At 45.1% G+C, this 19,520-nt stretch overlaps 1 protein-coding gene across 1 annotated transcript in view; it reads left to right on the top strand.

Moving 5' to 3' along the window:
* The first annotated feature begins 1,029 nt into the window (after window positions 1–1,029).
* The window catches only part of PALD1 (phosphatase domain containing paladin 1), a 195,616-nt gene continuing 177,125 nt past the window's right edge, over window positions 1,030–19,520 (top strand). Inside the window, exon 1 of the mRNA XM_032782734.2 lies at window positions 1,030–1,192. Coding sequence (XP_032638625.1) covers window positions 1,179–1,192 — 14 coding nt within the window. The 5' untranslated portion in view covers window positions 1,030–1,178. The remainder of the gene's footprint in view (window positions 1,193–19,520) is intronic.

Below are 19,520 nucleotides of genomic sequence, written 5' to 3'. Positions count from 1 at the left end.
CTTTTGAGAAGAGGGGTGTTTTCTTTATATATATCTGTAAAGCAGCAAGCACATCTTTGGAATTACATATGTAAATAATAAGTATAATCAAATAATAGCACTTTTCAAAAGTAAACTATATGCCAGATTCTTGCTTGGCCCTTCCATGAGCGCACAATGGAGGCTGGGGGATGGCGGGGAGGAAGAGTAGGAGCAGCTTTCCTCTCTCACAGGCTTCTGTAAGGACCAGGCAGAATTGTGTTACTTGCACTCAGGAGAAATCAAGGGCTGTCCTCTTTTTCTTCCCCGCCGGCACAGTGGCCCAAAGGAGGGGTGGGGGGCAATAGATATGATTCCAAAGGACACCAGGGAAATTCATTAATATTCTGTGGCCTTTATTTAACTTAACGGGACACTCTCAGGCTAAACACCCTATATTAGAAAAATAAATCTTCAACAGTTATTACTAACACCTGACCTAAAGGTGGTTTAGACTCCCTAAACCAAAATAATGAACTAACAATTGTTCACTGCTTAATTGCTTTTGCACTTGTCTCATCTTAGACGACACAAACGGGATGCTGTGCACTTTCTGGTTCCCAAACAGCACCCAGCGGGACCACATTTGAGTGGAAAATATCGCAGGGGGTTGTTTATTGGAATAATAAAAATATCATCACTAATACAATAAATGATTATCAGGGAGAACACTAAACGGAATCATGCCATCACACGTGGAAACGTTTCCGTAGATAAGAACTTTGTGGTGCTTTTTGGTGGTGGTGTTTCTCTTTCTTTTAAAAAAACAGTTTAATGTTGGGTCAGCTAGAAGCGGATCGGGTCGGTTCACTGATTTCCGCTGTAAGGAGGGAAAGAAGGGGGTGTGTGCAAACGTGGGTGTAGAAGGAGGGGGTGGGCAGCGCTCTCCGCCCCGCTGCTGGAGCACAGCTTTTGCAGCTGTGGCTGGGAGACGGCGCATGCTCAAGAGGCGGCTGGCGCCGGGGGTTGTCTCCCTGCGGTGTGGCACCCGCCTTGCAGAGCTCGGTTCACCTCGGAAGGCAGGCGGTGAGACCACCGCCGGGCGGCCGGCTCCCAGCACGCTGGGAAGAGGCCAGAAAGAAAGTTGATGAGTCGGAGACAAAGGCTGCTGCAGCTTGCCCGGCTGGTGCGCTCTGCCCCCGGCCCGGTGAGTGCGGGGGATGCTGCCGCCCCGGTGAGTACCCCACGGGTCTCCGGGAAGCCCCTTCCTGCTGCCGCTTCTCAGCGCACTGAGGGCCGGAGAGGAGCAGCAGCTGCCCTGGGTTAGATGCACAAGCTTCCTAGAGCCCCGGAGAGGAGCGTGGTTGCTCTAGCTGCTGCACCGGGGCCAGTGCCTCGTTCTTCCCTGGCTTTGCGGCCGCTTGGGGGTTTCTCTCGCCGCCCCTGGGAGGAGGCAGGGCTGAGCAGCCTGGGGTATTTGCGGGAGGCTGGGTGGGCAGAGGGAGCTCTCCTAGGCAGCACATTCCACGCTGCAAACTTTCCTCCAACAAAAACCCAGGTTTGAGGAAGGTTCCTGTGTGTGCTCCTCCTATCGGGCAGTCTCTGGTATGCTCTCTTCCCCCTCCTGCAACACCACATCCCTCTGGTCAGACAGTGTGTTGATTATTATCCTCTTTCTTGCCCCCTCAAAACGCTGACTCGATAGGGCCCTAGCTGGGTGATCATCTTCTTCCCCAAATTATATAAGTGTCAGTCTTGCTCCTTTCACATGTAATGTCCCTTTCACTAAATATATTAGGAAAAATATTCCAAGCCTTTCTTGGGAATGGCTGATAAAATCAAACCACCCAGACCTACTCTGAAACTTTTGCAGCAGAGGGAAATGAATCTGATTAGTGGGGTTGGCATTTGTGTTGTATTTGGAGATACAAGCAGGGGCACAACATTTTGCATTTAAGATCCTTTCTGAAAGAGTTACCTCTGCACCAGTCCCCAATGTGTGTTCTTCCTCCCCATCACTCTACTGGACAAGAAGGGTAGTTCAATTTTTGTGCCCCTTCAGTTGTGGGCCACTCAGTTATCAATGCCATCATGGACGTCAGTGATGTGTGGCAGAGTGTTTATGACGGGTGAGCAAACTACAGCCTACGAGTTGGATTCTGCCTGTGAGCCATTTTAAGCCAACCCATAAGCTCCCTCTGGGCAGGGCCGGCGCTTCCATTTAGGTGACCTAGGCGGTCGCCTAGGGCACCAGGATTTGGGAGGGCGGCAGGCTACTCCGGTGGACCTGCTGCAGGCGTCCCTGGGGAGGGTCCGGAGCTGTGGGACCGGCGAGTGGCAGAGTACCCCCCACGGCGTGCCGCCGTTCTTGGGGCGGCGAAATGGCTAGAGCCAGCCCTGCACCTAGGGTGCCAAAAACCCTGGTGCAGCTCCTGCCGCTGGGAAGCAGGGGCTGAGGCTTGCCCTGTTCTGGTGCTCCAGCCAAGGCGCTGGGTTGGGGGCTGCACCGCATGGCTTGGCCCCGCTCTGGTGCTCTAGCCGGGGCGCTGGGTTGGGGGCTGCACCATGTGACTCCTGGAAGCCGCGGCATTGCCCTACTCCAACTCCTACATGCTCCAATGGGAGCTGCAGGAGTGATGCCTGTGGATGGGACAGTGTGCAGAACTGCCTGGCTGCACCTCTGCATAAGAGATGGAGAAGGGACATGACACTGCTTCCGGGAGCTGCTTTAGGTAAGCGCCGCTCAGAGCCTGCACCCCGAGCCTCTCCCCATGCCCTAACCCTCTGCCCCACCCCTGATTCCCCTCTCACTCTCCAAACCCCTTGATCTCAGCCTGGAATGCCATTCTGCACCCCAAAGCTCTCATCTCCAGCCCCACCCCAGAGCCCACACCCCCAACCAGAGTTCTCACTCCCTTCTGCACCCCAATTTTGTGAGCATTCATGGCCTGCCATACAATTTCTATTCCCAGATGTGGCCCTCAGGCCAAAAAGTATGCCCATCCCTGGTTTATGATGTACACTATTGTCCACTAGGGACTGGATCAATACCAGGTTTTTAAGGTGATCTTACTGTTCCTGCTGGTCACTGGCCCACACTTAAGTGGCATATACAGTAGGCAACTAGCTGGATATGGTCAGTAACTAAGGGCACCCAGAAACTTCTGACAGTGCATGAGATTTCATCTTATTCTTGGTTCAAGGAGGATGTACAGTAACCATGTTTCACTCTGAGGAGGGAGCAGGATTAGACAGTCTCATCCCTGCAAATAAAACTGGCACAGCCTCTTGTCATCTTGATACTACTACAACTTCCTCCTCTTTTGACTCCCAAGTCACTCCCTTCACACACACACATTCAGCTGCTAAGATTTTCTTCCTTGTCCGTTACTCTGACCACTTCTCTTTTCTTTGAATTCCTCTGTTGGCATCCCATTTTCCACTGTCACATTAAAGCATTGTGTCCTCAATCTATAAACCCCTTTAGTCTCTTAGAGTTAGATCCACAGATATATTGGGCTCTTACACATGGATTTCAATGGAAGTTATCCCTCCTGCTTTCTTCAGTAGAAGCACTTGTGCCACCATCCAGAAAGGCAGAGCACCAGACTTAATCTTTGATTCTGGATTCTGTATATGTTTAAGCAGAGTTGTATTTAGTGGTTAACATTATACATAATCCTTACACAGTTTTAAAACAAACCATAAAATCTGATTATATTGATTTAAGAGGACACAGTCTAAAAAATTGCTCATTTTGTCAATGATGTTACCCTCCATCCTGAACACATTTCCACTGGTGTACTTATTGAATTTTTGTACAATACGTTTTCTGAGGAGAAATATATATGTAAATATCTGAAGTGTGCTTTATGGGGGGTGGCCTTACTTTAACTTTCCAACAGGGGTCACTACAGGGCAAACAACATTCATAGAGGTTATAGTGTGAAAACAACTATTGCGGGCAAAGGCCTGAATAGAATATTTTTAAACAAGATTGCAAGTTAAAGCCTTATGTTTTAAATCTATGAACTACAAGTTTTAAGTGGTGTAACAAAAAGGTTTAGAGAGACACTGTCAAGTGTATACTATAATTTGTAACTGAAGCAAGTCTGGAAGTATCATGCACTGTGCTTCAATAACAATTTCAATATTATTAATGAAGTGGCTGTTTTCTGAGTTGTTTTGATGTTGAGGAATCTCTGTCGTTGGAGGTTTTTAAGAACAGGTTAGATAAACATCTGTCAGAAATCATAATTATCACTTAGTCCTGTCTTGAGTGCAGGGGACTAGACTAGATGACCTATTGAGGTCCCTTCCAGTCGTACACTTCTATGAGTCTATGATATCCTTAGGAATGCTAGCTGGCATCGTAATGTCGGCTTGTGGTGGCTTAGCACTTCTGGCCGTCAGGCACAGTCCTTAGAGGATTTAAATTTGGAATCTGAAGCCTGGTCTACACTACGCCGTTAAATCGATTTAAACAGCGTTAAAATCGATTTAACGCTGCACCCGTCCACACTACACCGCCCTGTAAATCGATTTAAAGGGCTCTTTAAATCGATTTGTGTACTCCATCAAAACCACAGGAGTAACCCTAAAATCGATTTTACTAAATCGGAATTATGGTAGTGTGGACGGAAATCGAAGTTACTGGCCTCCGGGAGGTATCCCACAGAGCACCACTGACCGCTCTGGACAGCAGTCAGAACTCCGATGCACTGGCCAGGTAAACAGGAAAAGCCCCGCGGACTTTTGGAATTCAATTTTCCTGTTTGGCCAGCGTGGAGCTCTGATCAGCACAGGTGACCACGCAGGGCTCATCAGCACAGGTAACAATGCAGTCTCCTGAGAATCGAAAAAGAGCACCAGCATGGACCACACAAAGGTACTGGATCTGATCGCTATCTGGGGAGAGGATTCAGTGCTACAGAACTCCGTTCGTCAAGACGAAATGAAGAAAATATTTGAAAGAATTTCAAAGTCTATGATTGCAAAAGGACACAGGAGGGACTCAGTGCAGTGCAGAATAAAAGTTAAAGAGAGGCAGGCATACCAGAAAACCAGAGAGGCAAACGGAAGGTCTGGAGCAGGTCCGAAAACATGCCGCTTCTATGCTGAGCTGCATGCAATTTTGGGGGGCTGCGCAACCAGTACCCCACCCCTGGCCGTGGATTCAGAGGTCGGGGTTGTAATATCAACCGTGGCTGAGGATTCTGCTGAGGGGAAAGATGAGGAAGAGGAAGAGGAGGAAGAGCATTGCTGATAGCCACAGCAGCTCTCAATTAGCCCACAGCAGCCAGGAGCTTTTTGTGAGCCCAGAATTACCCTCCCAGCCCACCAAGCCACTATCCCAGACAGTGAAGCCATGGAAGGGACCTCTGGTGAGTGTACATTCTAAATCAAACATGGTTTAAAACAAGCGTTTTTTTAATGATAAATTTGAAGCAGGGGTTGTCATTCATTCGCAGCCAGTACAGTTACAGGAAAAGTTCGTTAACATGTCTGGGGATGGAGTGCGAAAATCCTCCAAAGAAATCTCCATGAATCGATATTGGAGGTACTCAAAAAGCCTTTCAGTAGATTTCGGGGCAAGGCGGCCTTATCCGGTCCCCCCATCCGAGACTTCCCACGCCAGCATGCATCAAGTAATTCGGAATCATTGCTTCACAAAGCACAGCTGCGTAAGCGCCTGGACACTGCTGGCATTCAAGAAACATACGTTCTGCATCTTCGCTGCGGTTATTCTCACCAGAGTTATATCATTCATTGTAACCTGGTTGAAATTGAGGAATTTTTTTTATTAGGGGGCAAACATGGCGATTTTCCTACTGTGCTGCCGCTTAACTCCTGCCTGCCCGTAGCTGAGTGTGGGGAGGGGAGGAAGGCTTGCGCTGGGCTTTTCTGTGTTTGGCGAGCAGGGAATCTTCCCAGCTACCAGCCACGCGCTTTGGGGGGGGGGGGGGGGAGGAAGGAGGAAGATGAATAACAATTAGCTTACATGATAGCAGCCATGCGGTGGGGGAGGAGGGGAAAGAGGGTTTGGGGTTGCTGGTTCCTCTTAACAGGAACAAGGCATCATAGGTCACTGTGGATATAAACCCTGGAGAAGTCAAACATAAAGCCTTACCATGGCCGCATGGAAGCTGAATTATGATGCCAGGACCTGGACCTGCGTCTGCAGTGTGCTCTGAGACACCAGGGACACAGGCACTCAGTATTAAAAGATGCAAAATGCGACCTTGTAGTGAAATCACATGTGCTATGTAAGGTGCATAGTTTTATTCACTGTGAAAGAGTACAAGCATTGTTCTGTAAAATGTATCTTTTTACATACTTCTCTCCTGTTTTTCTCTCCCCCATGCAGCTGCACACTTGTCTGTCCTCCCTACCCATCCGGAAGGCTAGCTCAGATAAGGCGGAGGAGAAAGAGAACTCGAGATGAAATGTTTTCAGAAATCATGGAAGTAACCCGCAGTGACAGAGCTCATCAGAATGATTGGAAGGAAGTGATAGCAAAATACAGGAAAGATGCCAGTGACCGGGAGGATAGGAGAGACGCTCGAGATGAGAGGTGGCGGCAGGAAGATCAGAGGTGGTAGGCAGGAAGACAGGCATCAGAGGTGGCAGGAAGTGATGGAACGCTGGAGCTGGAGCTGCGTGATCAAACTGAGATCCTCAGGCGCATGGTGGATGTTCAGGAACAGCGCGGGGTTACAGAGTGCCACTGCAGCCCATGTTTAACCACCCTCAAAGCTCCCCACGTTCCATATCTCCCTCACCCAGACGTGTTAGAAACGTGGGGGAAGGATTTCTGCACCAGCCCACTCCACCCCCATGGACAGCCCAACCAAAAGGCTGACATTAAGCTGAAATGTGCTTAATGGGCTTTCCTTTCCTCCGATCCTCCTCCCAAACCACACCATGCAGGGATACCTAGATAATTCTGTGCCTCTTTTTATAATTACTTTTTAATCAAGAATACATCCAAAGGGGGAGGGTGGTTTTTCTTACAGGGAATGACTTTTAAGAAAGAATTCATGATTTTTAAGCAATACAAATGACTTTTAATACAGAATAAATGATTTTTAAAATATACTGACTTTTTTCCTTCAGCAAGCTGTAAGTAAAGGGGGAGGGGTGGGTTGCTTAGGGAAGGGAGAGTCAATAGAGGGGGGAGGGTGTTCATCAAGGGGAAACAAGCACTGCAGTCACACCATACCCTGGCCCGTGCTGAAACTACTTTTCAAGGCTTCTCTGATGCGCACCGCCTCCTGGTGTGCTCTTCTAATCGCCCTGGTGTCTGGCTGCTCGTAGTCAGCGGCCAGGTGATTTGCCTCAGCCTCCCACCCCGCCAGAAAGGTCTCCCCCTTACTCTCACAGAGATTGTGGAGCACACAGCAAGCAGCAATAGCAATGGGGACATTGGTTTGGCTGAGGTCTGAGCGAGTAAGTAATGATCGGCCAGCGACCCTTTAAACGGCCAAATGCACACTCTACCACCATCCTGCACTTGCTCAGCCTGTAGTTAAACAGCTCCTGACCACTGTCCAGGCTGCCTGTGTATGGCTTCATGAGCCATGGCATCAAGGGGTAGGCTGGGTCACCCAGGATAACGACAGGCATCTCAACATCGCCAACTGTTATTTTCTGGTCTGGGAAGTAATTTCCTTGCTGCAGCCGTTTAAAGAGAGTTGTGTTTCTGAAGACGCGAGCGTCATGAACCCTTCCTGGCCATCCCACGTGGATGCTGGTGAAACGTCCCTTGTGATCCACCAGTGCTTGCAGCACCATGGAAAAGTACCCCTTGCGGTTCACGTACTGGGTGCCCTGGTGCTCTGGGGCCAAGATAGGGATATGGGTTCCATCTATGGCCCCTCCACAGTTAGGGAATCCCATTGCAGCAAAGCCATCCACTATGACCTGCACGTTTCCCAGAGTCACAAACTTTCGTAGCAGCAGCTTAACGATTGCTTTGGCTACTTGCATCACAGCAGCCCCCACAGTAGATTTTCCCACTCCAAATTGATTCCCGACTGACCGGTAGCTGTCTGGAGTTGCAAGCTTCCAGAGGGCTATTGCCACTCGCTTCTCCACTGTGAGGGCTGCTCTCATCTTAGTATTATGGGCGTTTCAGGGCAGGGGAAAGCAAGTCACAAAGTTCAAAGAAAGTGCTCTTACGCATGCGAAAGTTTTGCAGCCACTGGGAATCGTCCCACACCTGCAAAACTATGCGGTCCCACCAGTCTGTGCTTGTTTCCCGTGCCCAAAATCGGCGTTCAATGGGTAGAAGCTGCCCCATTACCAGCAGTAGCTCCAAAATGCTGGGTCCCGCGGTTAGGGAGAATTCAGTCTCCATGTCGTCATCGCTCTCTTGTCGGTGCGCTGCCGTAGCTGCCTCCTCCGCCTCCTCCTCCCATCCCCCTCTCCTGAATTTGCAGTTCATGGCTCAGCATAGACAGCACGAGAGTGCGCGAGGTGTTTACAACTTGCACGATTGCGTTACTGATCTCAGCAGGGTCCATGGTCTCAGCAGGGTCCATGCTTGCTGTGCTATGGCGTTTGCTCTCTTCACCCAGGAAAAAAGGCGCGAAATGGTTGGCTGCTGCTGCTTCACAAAGGGAGGGGTGAGGCTGTACCAGCACCACCGGGACAATGTTTTTGCCCCATCAGGCACTGGGCTCTCAACCAGGAAGTGGGAACTATGGGATAGCTGTGGAACAGCTACCCACAGTGCACCGCTCCTGAAATCGACGCTAGCCTTGGACGCACACACTCGATTTAAGGATCCTAGTGTGAACGCACTAAATTGATTTTATAAAATCGGTTTTATAAAATCGGTTTAAACAAATTTGAATTAATCAGGTAGTGTAGACGTGGCCTGAGAGTCCATGCACAGATGGATGGAATCTTAATCTGACCCCTAGTGGACACTTGTGCACATTGCAGAACCATCACTCCCTTTGTCATGACTATTAATCTATTTAGGGGAAAGCCAAATCTGAAATGGCAATAGGAGGAGGCTTTGTGGGTCAAGACTGATGTATGTTAGCAGAACTGTGTGGGTTCCTTGGAGAGGAAAGGCAGTGGTCCTACTGATAAGAATTAAAGTGCCCTGGAAGTGCTCCCTGAGTGTGTGGAAACTGTCTTGATGTCTACACTACCCCTGACTGTAGTCAATGCTTATTGGCCTCTTTCTTTATATAGTAGTACAGGTCTGTCTCATCATACATGGGGGTTCTGTTCTGCGGTTAGCGCGTAAAGTGAGAACTGTGTATAGTCAAAATTACGTTGAGTTGAATGGCGGGCAGAATCGCCCGCACTACAGAAACAGTATTTAAATTGTTGTTTTTCTCTCTCTCTCTCTCTCTCTTTTTTTTTTTTTTTTGTCAACCGCATAAAGCTGAAATCGCACATGTTAAATGCGCATAAGATGCGACAGACCTGTAAACTCAACAATCTCTCTCTAAGATGAACTGAGAGCAGTCAAGCTGTTCTCGCCTCACATCTGCCTATGACTTCCTTGTAATCCACAATCTGGAAGCCTTAGATTTCTCTATAGAGATAGTGCTGTGCCTGGGCTGTTTTCATTATACATTTTGGCTAATTGATGGGATCAGCTGCCATAATTTCATACAGAGATACATGTACCTTATGCAGGGGGCTAAATAGAGAGTGGCAACTTCAGCCTTGAACATCTGGCTTCTCTCCTTTTCCTGAAAGAAACACCACCATGAATAATCAAAGCCCCAATTACAAAACCATCTTTACTGCTCCTGATTGATTTTTTTTCCATGTTCAAATCACAGCAGGAGTCAAATGAATTTACATCAGCCATCTGAATCTGGAACTGCTCGTTGTTGTTGAATAGTTAATATTTTGGAAAGTTCCTGAATGAATGTGATGCAATTACACATTCTTTTTGCTGTGAAAATGACAGCATTATGCTAAGACTACAGTACCATTTATGTCAGCAAAATTTATGTTGCTCATGGGTGTGAATATTCCACTGCTCTGAGTGACGTAAATTATGCCATCATAAATGGTAGTTTGCACAGCACTCTGTCGATGTTAGACCGTCTCCTGTCGGCATAGAGCATCTTCACCACACGTGCTGTAGCGGTGCAGCTGTGCCGCTGCAGTGATCTAAGTGTAAACATGCCCTGTGTCAAATGATGAATAGCAGTTTAAGGAAACAGGTGCATGTTCTGAGAAGGAGAAACCTTTTGGAATGAGACCCAATGTATTATTTTGAAAGAGACAGTCCTTTGCATTCTTGATAGAGCCCCAACGACCCTGCTTACACTGCACCCTTGAGTTTTCATATTGCATCCCCTGTCACTCTGGTGTAGACTCCTTGTGGAATGTGTTAATTCAGTTGTTCAAACAGACAGAGGAACCTGTTGACTGGCTTCCTCAGCTGCTAGAAGCTTGGAATGGTGTTAGTTCCAGCTAGGGTGACCAGATGTCCCAGTTTTATAGGGACAGTCCTGATTTTTGGGTCTTTTTCTTAATAGGCTCCTATTACCTCCCCCACCCTGTCCTGATTTTTCACATTTTCTGTCTGGTTACACTAGTTCCAGTTCCTGCTGGCCTTGGGAGTGGAAGATTGGGAATTGAACCCAAATCTGCTGCTTGGCCATGCAGTGCATTGGGGTTGTCTACAGGTAACTTACAGTCAGTGATGCCTCTGAAATACTCAAATCCACACACTTGTAGCATCGTAGAGCTACTCATTGTGCATCTCATGCTGGCTGCAGGGAATTATGATCCTTGATTTATTGACTACTGCTGAGTTTCCTTGGAGTTGCTTGCTAGTGCATGAGTCTGCTAAAAAGATGTACAAAATCCAGGACAAGCTGATCTTGTGGTCTTAAGCAATAAGCTATGTTGTCTGCATTCTATTCTTTTAAATTTGGTCTCCTTGTTCACTTTCTCCTCTCGTTGAGGGCTAGTATTGAGGATAAAGAGTTTCTGGGGCTACTACAGTATTCATAATAAACTATGGAAATAACATGGATGGGTGATGGCCAGTCATTTATATAGCTGCCTCAGATAACATTATACACATGGATGAATTTCACTTCTGAAGTTTGTAGTTTTGGCAATGCCCTTGGCAGAATTCTGCGCATTATCTATATGTTGTTTTTTATAGCATTCAAGTCCCTTAAAGGAACATTATCAATATGAAAATCACATTTCCATCTGATAATATTCTTCCTATTAGTTCTTGTTGTGGGTAGCCCCATAGATAATGAGGACAGAGCAGGACTGGAGAAAAAGTGTGCATTTCTCTCTCTTCTGTGCATTTGGTGGCACACTCTTCTGTTGAGGACCATGCAGTGCTCTGTGCACCCGCATAGCGCTAATGTGCATGCTCCACTCCTCTGCAATTAGGTTTTTAGCAGTAAGAGCATCAGCAAAGCTGGCCTTTTGGTGCAACCGTTATTCAAATAATAATTAAAAAAAGTAGTAACATGCATTCCAGTTAAAAAACAAAACAAAACAAAAAAAAAAACAGTTATATTATGTAGAAAATAGTGTGGTGTGCACATCAGCATGATCAAATGGGTTGAGTCCAGGCATGTTTAACATTTAAGGCTCCCCATTCTTAATAGCTTTGGATTCGATTGCACCCTTTATAATTTGCAGCTGCTTTTATTATAGATAGGACTCCCTGCTCAGTCCTTGTCAATAATGGATTTTTATGGATTGGTTTTAAAATCATCGCCTAGAGGACTGAATAATAACAACAAAACCTCTGGGGTACAGAGGATGGGGGAAATATCAAATTCAAAATAGATGTTGCTAAGTAGCAGATAAAACACACATTTGCTTTGCTGACTAAACCTTTTTATAGAACTTTAACTTCACATATCCCCTCTCTTCCACTTTAAAGTATTTGAATATGAAGATTTCTTTTCATATATAAAGTTTATGCTCAGCTCTTCTCTTTTCTCAGCACTTGAGCTTCATAAATAGTATTATGGCACAAAATCTATGAGAGGAAAGCTCTGTTGCTTAGAAACAGTCTGGCAACAGACCCAATTTAAAAAAAAAAAAAAAGGGAAAACACAAACACTCTCCCTCCTCCGCTAAAAGCAGCTGGTTGAAAAAATTCTGAAATGTTAGCAAAAATTTTGGGAAAGAACAAACAGGAAAAATGTTGGTGATATTCTTGCAATTTCCCTTCTTTCCCTACTCCCTGTCCATTTTTTAGCCAGCTATCAGATTTGTCATTTTTTTTCTTAATTTGAAGGAAAAAGAGAAATATTGCAATTTCCCCTGTTTCTTTCTCAACCAATTCTACTGCAAAGTCCAGGGACTGATGTTTTCTATAGTGTAATAAACCAATGGTCTATTTTGATTAGCGTAGACATTTGCAAACTGGGTGTAAATTTGGAGGAGGAGAGCCAGTGACAACTCAACACTTTCTCATGATTCTTAAAAAATAAATGATAAATGATTTTGAAGCTGAAAGGCTAAAATGTCCAGTGTTTCTTCTTGGATTGTAAACTCTTGTGGGGGGCGGAGGACGACTTCTTGTTCTCTTTATACAGCATTTAGCATAATAGGGTCCTTGGTCTATGACAGGGGCTTCTAGATGCTACCACAACATAAGTAACAAATGAGAGAGGAGCACATTAGGTTTATTCTGGTTTTGCTCTTTTTTTTTTACATTTATATTTTTTGTTATCTTAACATTATGTGATCCTTGTTAAGACAATAGAAATATAAACACAGGTGTGTGAGAGAGAGACATTATAACAAAGAGCTTTTACAAACTGTAGAAATTTCCTTCCCCTTCTCCCCGAAAAGCAGTTAGCTGCTGCATTGTATCCCAGATCTATTTAATGTGTATATTATTTATATACTATGTCTTTCTTCCTTTGAAACAGTCTTCAAAAATTCTGTTGCATTCCTAGCAATCTGCTCTTGTTGTTATGCTGCTGTAGTTCCCACCAGCAGATTAAACTGTGATATTTTTTCCCACCTCTGTTACATTCTTACACTTTCCTGTTGGTAGTTTTCCCTGTTGCGCTTACATGTAATGTGTACCTTTGTTTACATCACCACTGAATTTGGCCCATATATCTAATTCTTGTCCATCACTTACTTTTCAAAGGAGGATTGTAAATGTTTTGACTTATCAGTGAGTGTGTATTCCCTGTGGAGAACTTAATGAAAGCTTTTTTTAATTATCTCTCTCCTCTTTTTTCTTGTTGTTTATTTCCCCATGGAAGCTCAGTTCAGAAGCAGCACTTGGTTTTGCAGGGGAGGGTCTTGCTTTCTAGTCCATTCTCTAACTGGGGCACTATAGATCTTTGGTGTTCAATTTTTTTTTTCGAGGACCCAGGTGAAGAAAATTGTCGATGCCTATGACCCAACAGAGCTGGGGATGAGGGGTTTGGGGTGTGGAAGGGGCTCAGGGCTGGGGGAGAGGGTTGGGGTGCAGGGTGGGGCCAGGAATGAGGGGTTTAGGGTGTGGGAGTGGGCTCTGGGGTGGGGGAGTAGGGTGCAGGAGGGGGTCAGGGCTCTGGACGGGGGTGCAGGCTCTGGGGTGCGGTCAGGTATGAGGGGTTTGGGGCGCAGGAAGGGGTTCTGGGTTTGTCAGGGGCTCAGGGCTGAGGCAGGGGATTGGAACGTGGACTTATCTCCAGTGGTTCCCAGTCAGCGGCACAGCCAGGGTGCAGAGGCAGGCTTCCAAGCAGTTCTGTGTGGCTCTCACCTGCAGGCACCCCCCTCCCCCAGCTCCCATTGGCTGGGAACTGGCCGGTGGGAGTGTGGAGTGGGTGCTTGGGGCGGGGGCAGCGTGCCGAGCCCTGTGGCCTCGCCTGCCTAGAAGCTGGACCCACTGTTGGCTGCTTCTGGGGCACAGCACAGTGTTGGAACAGGTAGGCACTAGCCTGCCTTAGCTGGGCATCACTGCTGACGGGACTTCTAATGTACTAGGATCCTTGGGTGCTGAGCAAGACAACCTAGTGCCTGACATGCCAACCCGAACTTTGAAAAACACTGCTATAGATGATTTGCCTCCAGTCATACAGAGGGTCAGAGGCCTGGCAGAGAATCCAGATTTGAACCCTGAGTCCTGTTAGCTCCATCCCTTTGCTTCTAAACAAGGCCACATGGTCTAATTGGCTTGACTGGAGTTGTTGTTATTGGCTTTGCTATGACAATGAAACTGTTGCTGTGGTCAATGTGCTCTTATGGCCCAGCAAGGAGTTCTCATCCCTGCTTAAAGTAAACCAATTCCTAGAGCAGCCGGCAAGGTAGGGAGTCTGGTTATTATCTAGTGGCCTTGGCAGATGCATCATATTAACAAACTTTCAAGCCCCGTCTTCCAGCCTTACCATTTTCGGATTGCATCTGGGCTCCGTTTACATTCCTTTCCCTCACTCCTATGGACATCTAATGTGTTAATACTATTTTTCTTTTCCGTTAGCCTGTGGTAGTCTATAAATATTTATTTGGCTTCTGCTGGGCAGCTGTAGTGTGAACTGACAGTGTCTTCAAAGGGGGCATAATATCTACAGAAGATATTCAGTATATTCTTAATTTGGAGGCTCTGAAATTGCCCATAAAATTTCCTAAAATTAAAAATCTCTGACAGAGAGGGCAGGGAGGGGAGAGAGAGAGAACTTTAAATTAGCACCATATGCTGATAGAATGGACCTCGGCATTTAACCATGTCTAGATCAATCTAGAAGATCTTGGGATTGGTTTTAGCTCTCTGTGACCCAGGTTAAGAATGCTGCCCAGGAAAAGTCAGTGTGGAGCAGCCACTCTGGATGATTTAGGAGCAGCAGTGATTGGCTTCAGAGGGAGCTGTGTCTTGTTCTTGTCTTTGTGACTGAGGATTTAAATCTGTGTGGTCAAGTAAAACTAAGGAGGATAATAGATGGGAATCTATGTGTGTCTGATCTAGGATGACCAGACAGCAAGTGTGAAAAATCAGGATGGGTTGGGGGGTAATGGGCACCTATATAAGATAAAGCCCCCCAAAATTGGGACTGTCCGTATAAAATTGGGACATCTGGTCACCCTAGTCTGATATGAGCTGAAATGACCCTCTTCCATCCCTTCACTTCTGGTTGAATTTTCTCTTTTCATCAATCTATACTCCGGCAAAAATTGGCTGCCTCGCTTGAGGTTTCTGATGAGGGACTGAGATGGAAACAGGTTTCAGAGTGGTAGCCGTGTTAGTCTGTATCAGCAAAAGGAATGAAGAGTATTTGTGACACCTTAGAGCTTAACAAATTTATTTGGGCATAAGCTTTCATGGGCTAAAACCCACTTCGTCGGATGCATGCAGTGGAGAATACAGTAGGAAGATATACACACACAGAGAACATGGAAAAATGAGTGTTGCCAATACCAACTCTAACCAGACTAATCAATTAAGGTGGGCTATTATCAGCAGGAGAAAAAAGACCTCTGTAGTGATAATCAGGATGGCCCATCCTGGATGCAAAGGCATTGTCTCCTCTGGCAGCTCTGATCCTACTCGAATTGTTTCCAAAACTTTAAGAATGTTCATAGTACTTTTCATTTCCAGTAGTGCCTCTTCTCTGGAGAACTCAAAGTGCTCTACAACAGCCTCGCAACAGGCCAAGGTGGATTGATTTAAATCAAAATGATGTAAATCACTAATTTTAATTAGAATTTAAATCAGCTAGCAGGAAACCTTGATTTAAATTATTGACTTGAGTTGTGCTTGTACTTTTTAGTTATGAACCTTAAAGAGAGCTTAATTCTCATTAGTTGGTAACAGTTAAAACATGTTGACTTGCAACCAAAAAAGCCTTTACACTAAATTTGGTGCTTCTTTACGCTAACCAAAAGGATAAGTTATTTATACATATTTATTTAAGCAATTAAAAAATAACCAATTTAAATAAAAAACTAATTTTGATGTAAAAAACCCCCAGTTTTTCGCCATTCGTCACCAGTCACATGCAGTGGATAAATAGCAGTATGCCTGTCTAACGGGGTTAAGTGACTTGTTCAGACTGATACTGTCTGTAAATGTCAGAGCCAGGAACAAAAAGCAGAAGGTCCCAAGTCTTTTGATCTAATTATGAGAACATATTGTCTTTCATAGGTCAGGATCATAAGAATAGATGGAGATGTGGAGTGTGTTGAATACTTCACTTGCTGTTCTTCATTAGAAGAAACTCTGCCTGGCCATGCTGAGGTTCTTGTTGGTTAGTGCTCATTCCTATTTGCTGTCTCTTGCATCACTGACCCTTCCTGCCTGTGGCTCACCAGTGTTTGCCATTGCTGAAATAATATTTCTCCATTTAAGTGATGATGGTTATTTATATAACACCAGTGCTAAACACTTTACAGATAAGAAGACTAGATCATCTTTTCCACAAAGAACTTGCAGTCAAAATAAAATGTTGGACAAGGAATGTAAATCAGGGTGTGAGGTATGGCCAGCAAGGATTAAACATCGTGCAAAATAAATGACCCAAATTCAAAGCTTAAAGACATGTGGGGAGATAACTTTTATGTTTTTACATATGTATGGGTAGTGGTCAACAATGTAATAACCGTCACTGTTTGTTCTGTATTCTGATCATTCAAAGATGAAAAGAACATCCTAGCACTTAAATAAAGTGTAAACACGGGATATCTCTGTGTTCATCTCTTTGAAATGTATAGCAAATCATCAGTGAATGGTGAAGGAATAGGTGATTATCTTATGTTAATTCATATAGCTAAGTACCAATGATAGACTGCCTTATGGATAAATGGCCTTAATTAATCTGTGTGAATAATTATAATGATGGATGCTTAGGAAATAAGGGTGTTATTGTTCCCTGAGGGACTCCAACTTGCCAAAGAAGACCTGAAATTGTATAAAAGATCCTTGGGTCCTGATCCTTTTAATCTCAGATCTGCTTAAGCTTCGTCAGGGGAAGTTTTGAGTCGCAGGATGAGATCCCAGTTAAGCTGGTACACCCTAGATATAATATTGGACATGGACTTTAACCTATGAACTACATTCTAAAAGCAATCTTTGCAGCTACAAAGCTCGCTATCTCTGCTATGAATCTGAATCTCAAGAATTGAACTCATATCTGTATGTATATCGATCTTTTAACCATACTCTTCTTTTGTGTTTTAATAAATTTTAGTTTAGTTAATAAGAATTGGCTGCATGCGTGTATTTGGGTAAGATCTGGAATATCCATTAACTTGGGAGGTAATGTGGCTGATCCTTTGGGATTGGTAGAGCCTTTTCCTTTATATGATAAAATCAGATTTTCAGAAATCTTCATTATATTTGACTTGGGTATCTGGATGGAGGCCTGAGGCTGGGTTACTTCAAGGGAACTGTGTTGTTGATTTCTGGACAACCAGTGAGATAATAAAGAAGCTGTTTTATGCTGGCTTGGTAAATCTAAGTATTGAAAATATCCACCAGCTTTGGGGATTATCTGCCCCATTCTTTGCAGTTCACCCTAATTGTGTGACCTCAGCTGGCCCTCACTGGGACCCCGGTCACACAGGGGCAGGAGTAAAAGCAAGAAGAAAACCCTAAATGAGAACAAACGAAACTTAAAGATTTTGTTTCTTTTGTGTGAATCAGCTATAATGGTGATAGTAAGCTGCAGCAAGATACAAGTGGCATGGTGCTAGGACTTTGTAAGGTACAGGGGAAAAACCTGGTTCCATAGGAATGTGACTTCCCTCTAGTGTGCAAGATAGGGACAGCCTTGTTATTTGCCTTTCTATTAAATGGGAAGCATAGAGGAAGGAGAGCAGGGAAGCTAGAGTACTGCAGTTGGGCATAGTGAGGAGAGAAGAGATGGCTACCTGGCTCTTCTATGCGAAGGTTCCCTGACACCATGCGGTATGCTCCCTGTATAGGCACACAGGAACTCAGGAGTTGTAGGGAATGTGTGTGTGTGTGGTGATTGCCTTCAACCACTGAAATATTCTTTCAGTACAACTAAATCTAGTCCAGAAAGAGTCCTGAGGTTCTCTGCACCTATTTTCACTTTGAGAGCACCATCACTCTGCTTCTCTTATAATATTTTTGCCCATAGGTGGTGCTAGCCCATTGGAGGCCCATCCACAAACAACACATATTCAAAAAAGCGAATGGTGTCCACTTTTGCTGCTTGGGGCCCTAAGCAATTTAGCCTTTAGTCTGTTTATGCCTAGCTCTGGCTCTGTTTTTGCCTTTAGGCAACCACCATTGTAGCAGGTGAGCGTTCTCCTTCCTGTACCATCTTTTGATCAGCTAGCAGAAGCTGTTCACATAGCAGCTGTCAGTATTGACTCTGTAGAAGCAATGTATTGTACACCCACCAAACCAGGGAGCAGGAGACTTAACATTATATTGGAACCTAGGTTTTCTGCAGTCACCAACCATTGAGGTAGCTGATCTGAGACACTGGAGATACAAAGTGTGTGTGTAGTAGACTTCTAGGGTGTTGAAAGAAAAACAGAGAACTATGCAATGATGAACAGATTAGTGAGCAATCGTCTCTATTTGCAACCCTAAGTAACATAAACAGCACCGTTCAAAAATGGAGTTTGACCACAGGTTCCATCTTGGCATGAAGTGGACAGTACTAGTAGGAAATGGATCTCTAAATTTGATTCAAAATTATTTTTTTGTTAATATAGTCTGAGTACAGTGACAATGTGCAAACTTAATGAAAAAAAGTGAGAGACTGTAGGGGGACTGCTTCTCTTTAGGGGTATTGCCCTATCCTGGACAAATAGCTGTTCCCTTTGAGAGAGAGTGGAGCACGCTATATGGCTCATGCTTTGGTATTATTCGTATAGTTTGTCATGTCGGTGAAGTATTATTGAATTGAAATGAATGTGTGTGGGTGTCCGGCTGGCTAGGGACACTAAAAACTACAAGGAAGTGTAGAAACAAGGGGTAGGTGAGACATCCAGCAAGAAGGGATGTGGTTGCAGTGAATAATACAGCGGAAGAGGGGCCTGATTTATCCTGGACCCTGTAAATCTGTTAGATGCATTTTGCGTTGAATTCATTGTAATAAAATGTCTTTCCTGGTTGCAGTAAATTGACTTTGTGGTCAAATGCCCTGGTATACATGAAAGGAGTTAGGATGAAAAATGTAAATACTTTAAAAAAAGATTCACAGCTCCTATATGGGAGGAGTTTAGAGATCAACCAAGATCTGGGCCCTACTGTGCTTGACACTGTAGAAAGATAGAATGAGAGTCAGTCCCTGCCCTGAGGAGCTAGCAATATAAATAGACAAGGGGTGGGGGAAATGAATATAGCATACAAGGAGAGTGAACAGTGTGGTGGTTTCCACAGAGCATGATAGTTCCATGATTGTTTGTTTGCCTTTTTAAAAAGGTATGTGTATATCTATTTTTTAGGTGTCAGTTTGTTAGAGGAAGATTAGATAAATGGGTAGGAAGGGAGGCGAGATGTTAAAGGAGGAGAGGCATGGAGGGAAGGAAAGCAAGTGTGGAGGGTAGGTCAAGTGAGGCTGAAGTGAAGTCACTGTGTGGTGTAAACTTTATTCGTGTGTGGTAAGCACGATACTTCTAGCTTC

Source organism: Chelonoidis abingdonii, chromosome 15 (genome assembly GCF_003597395.2).
Source record: "Chelonoidis abingdonii isolate Lonesome George chromosome 15, CheloAbing_2.0, whole genome shotgun sequence".
Taxonomy (NCBI): Eukaryota; Metazoa; Chordata; order Testudines; family Testudinidae; genus Chelonoidis; species Chelonoidis abingdonii.
Note: the sequence above shows the minus strand (reverse complement) of the source record. Positions and strands in the feature narration are given on the sequence as shown.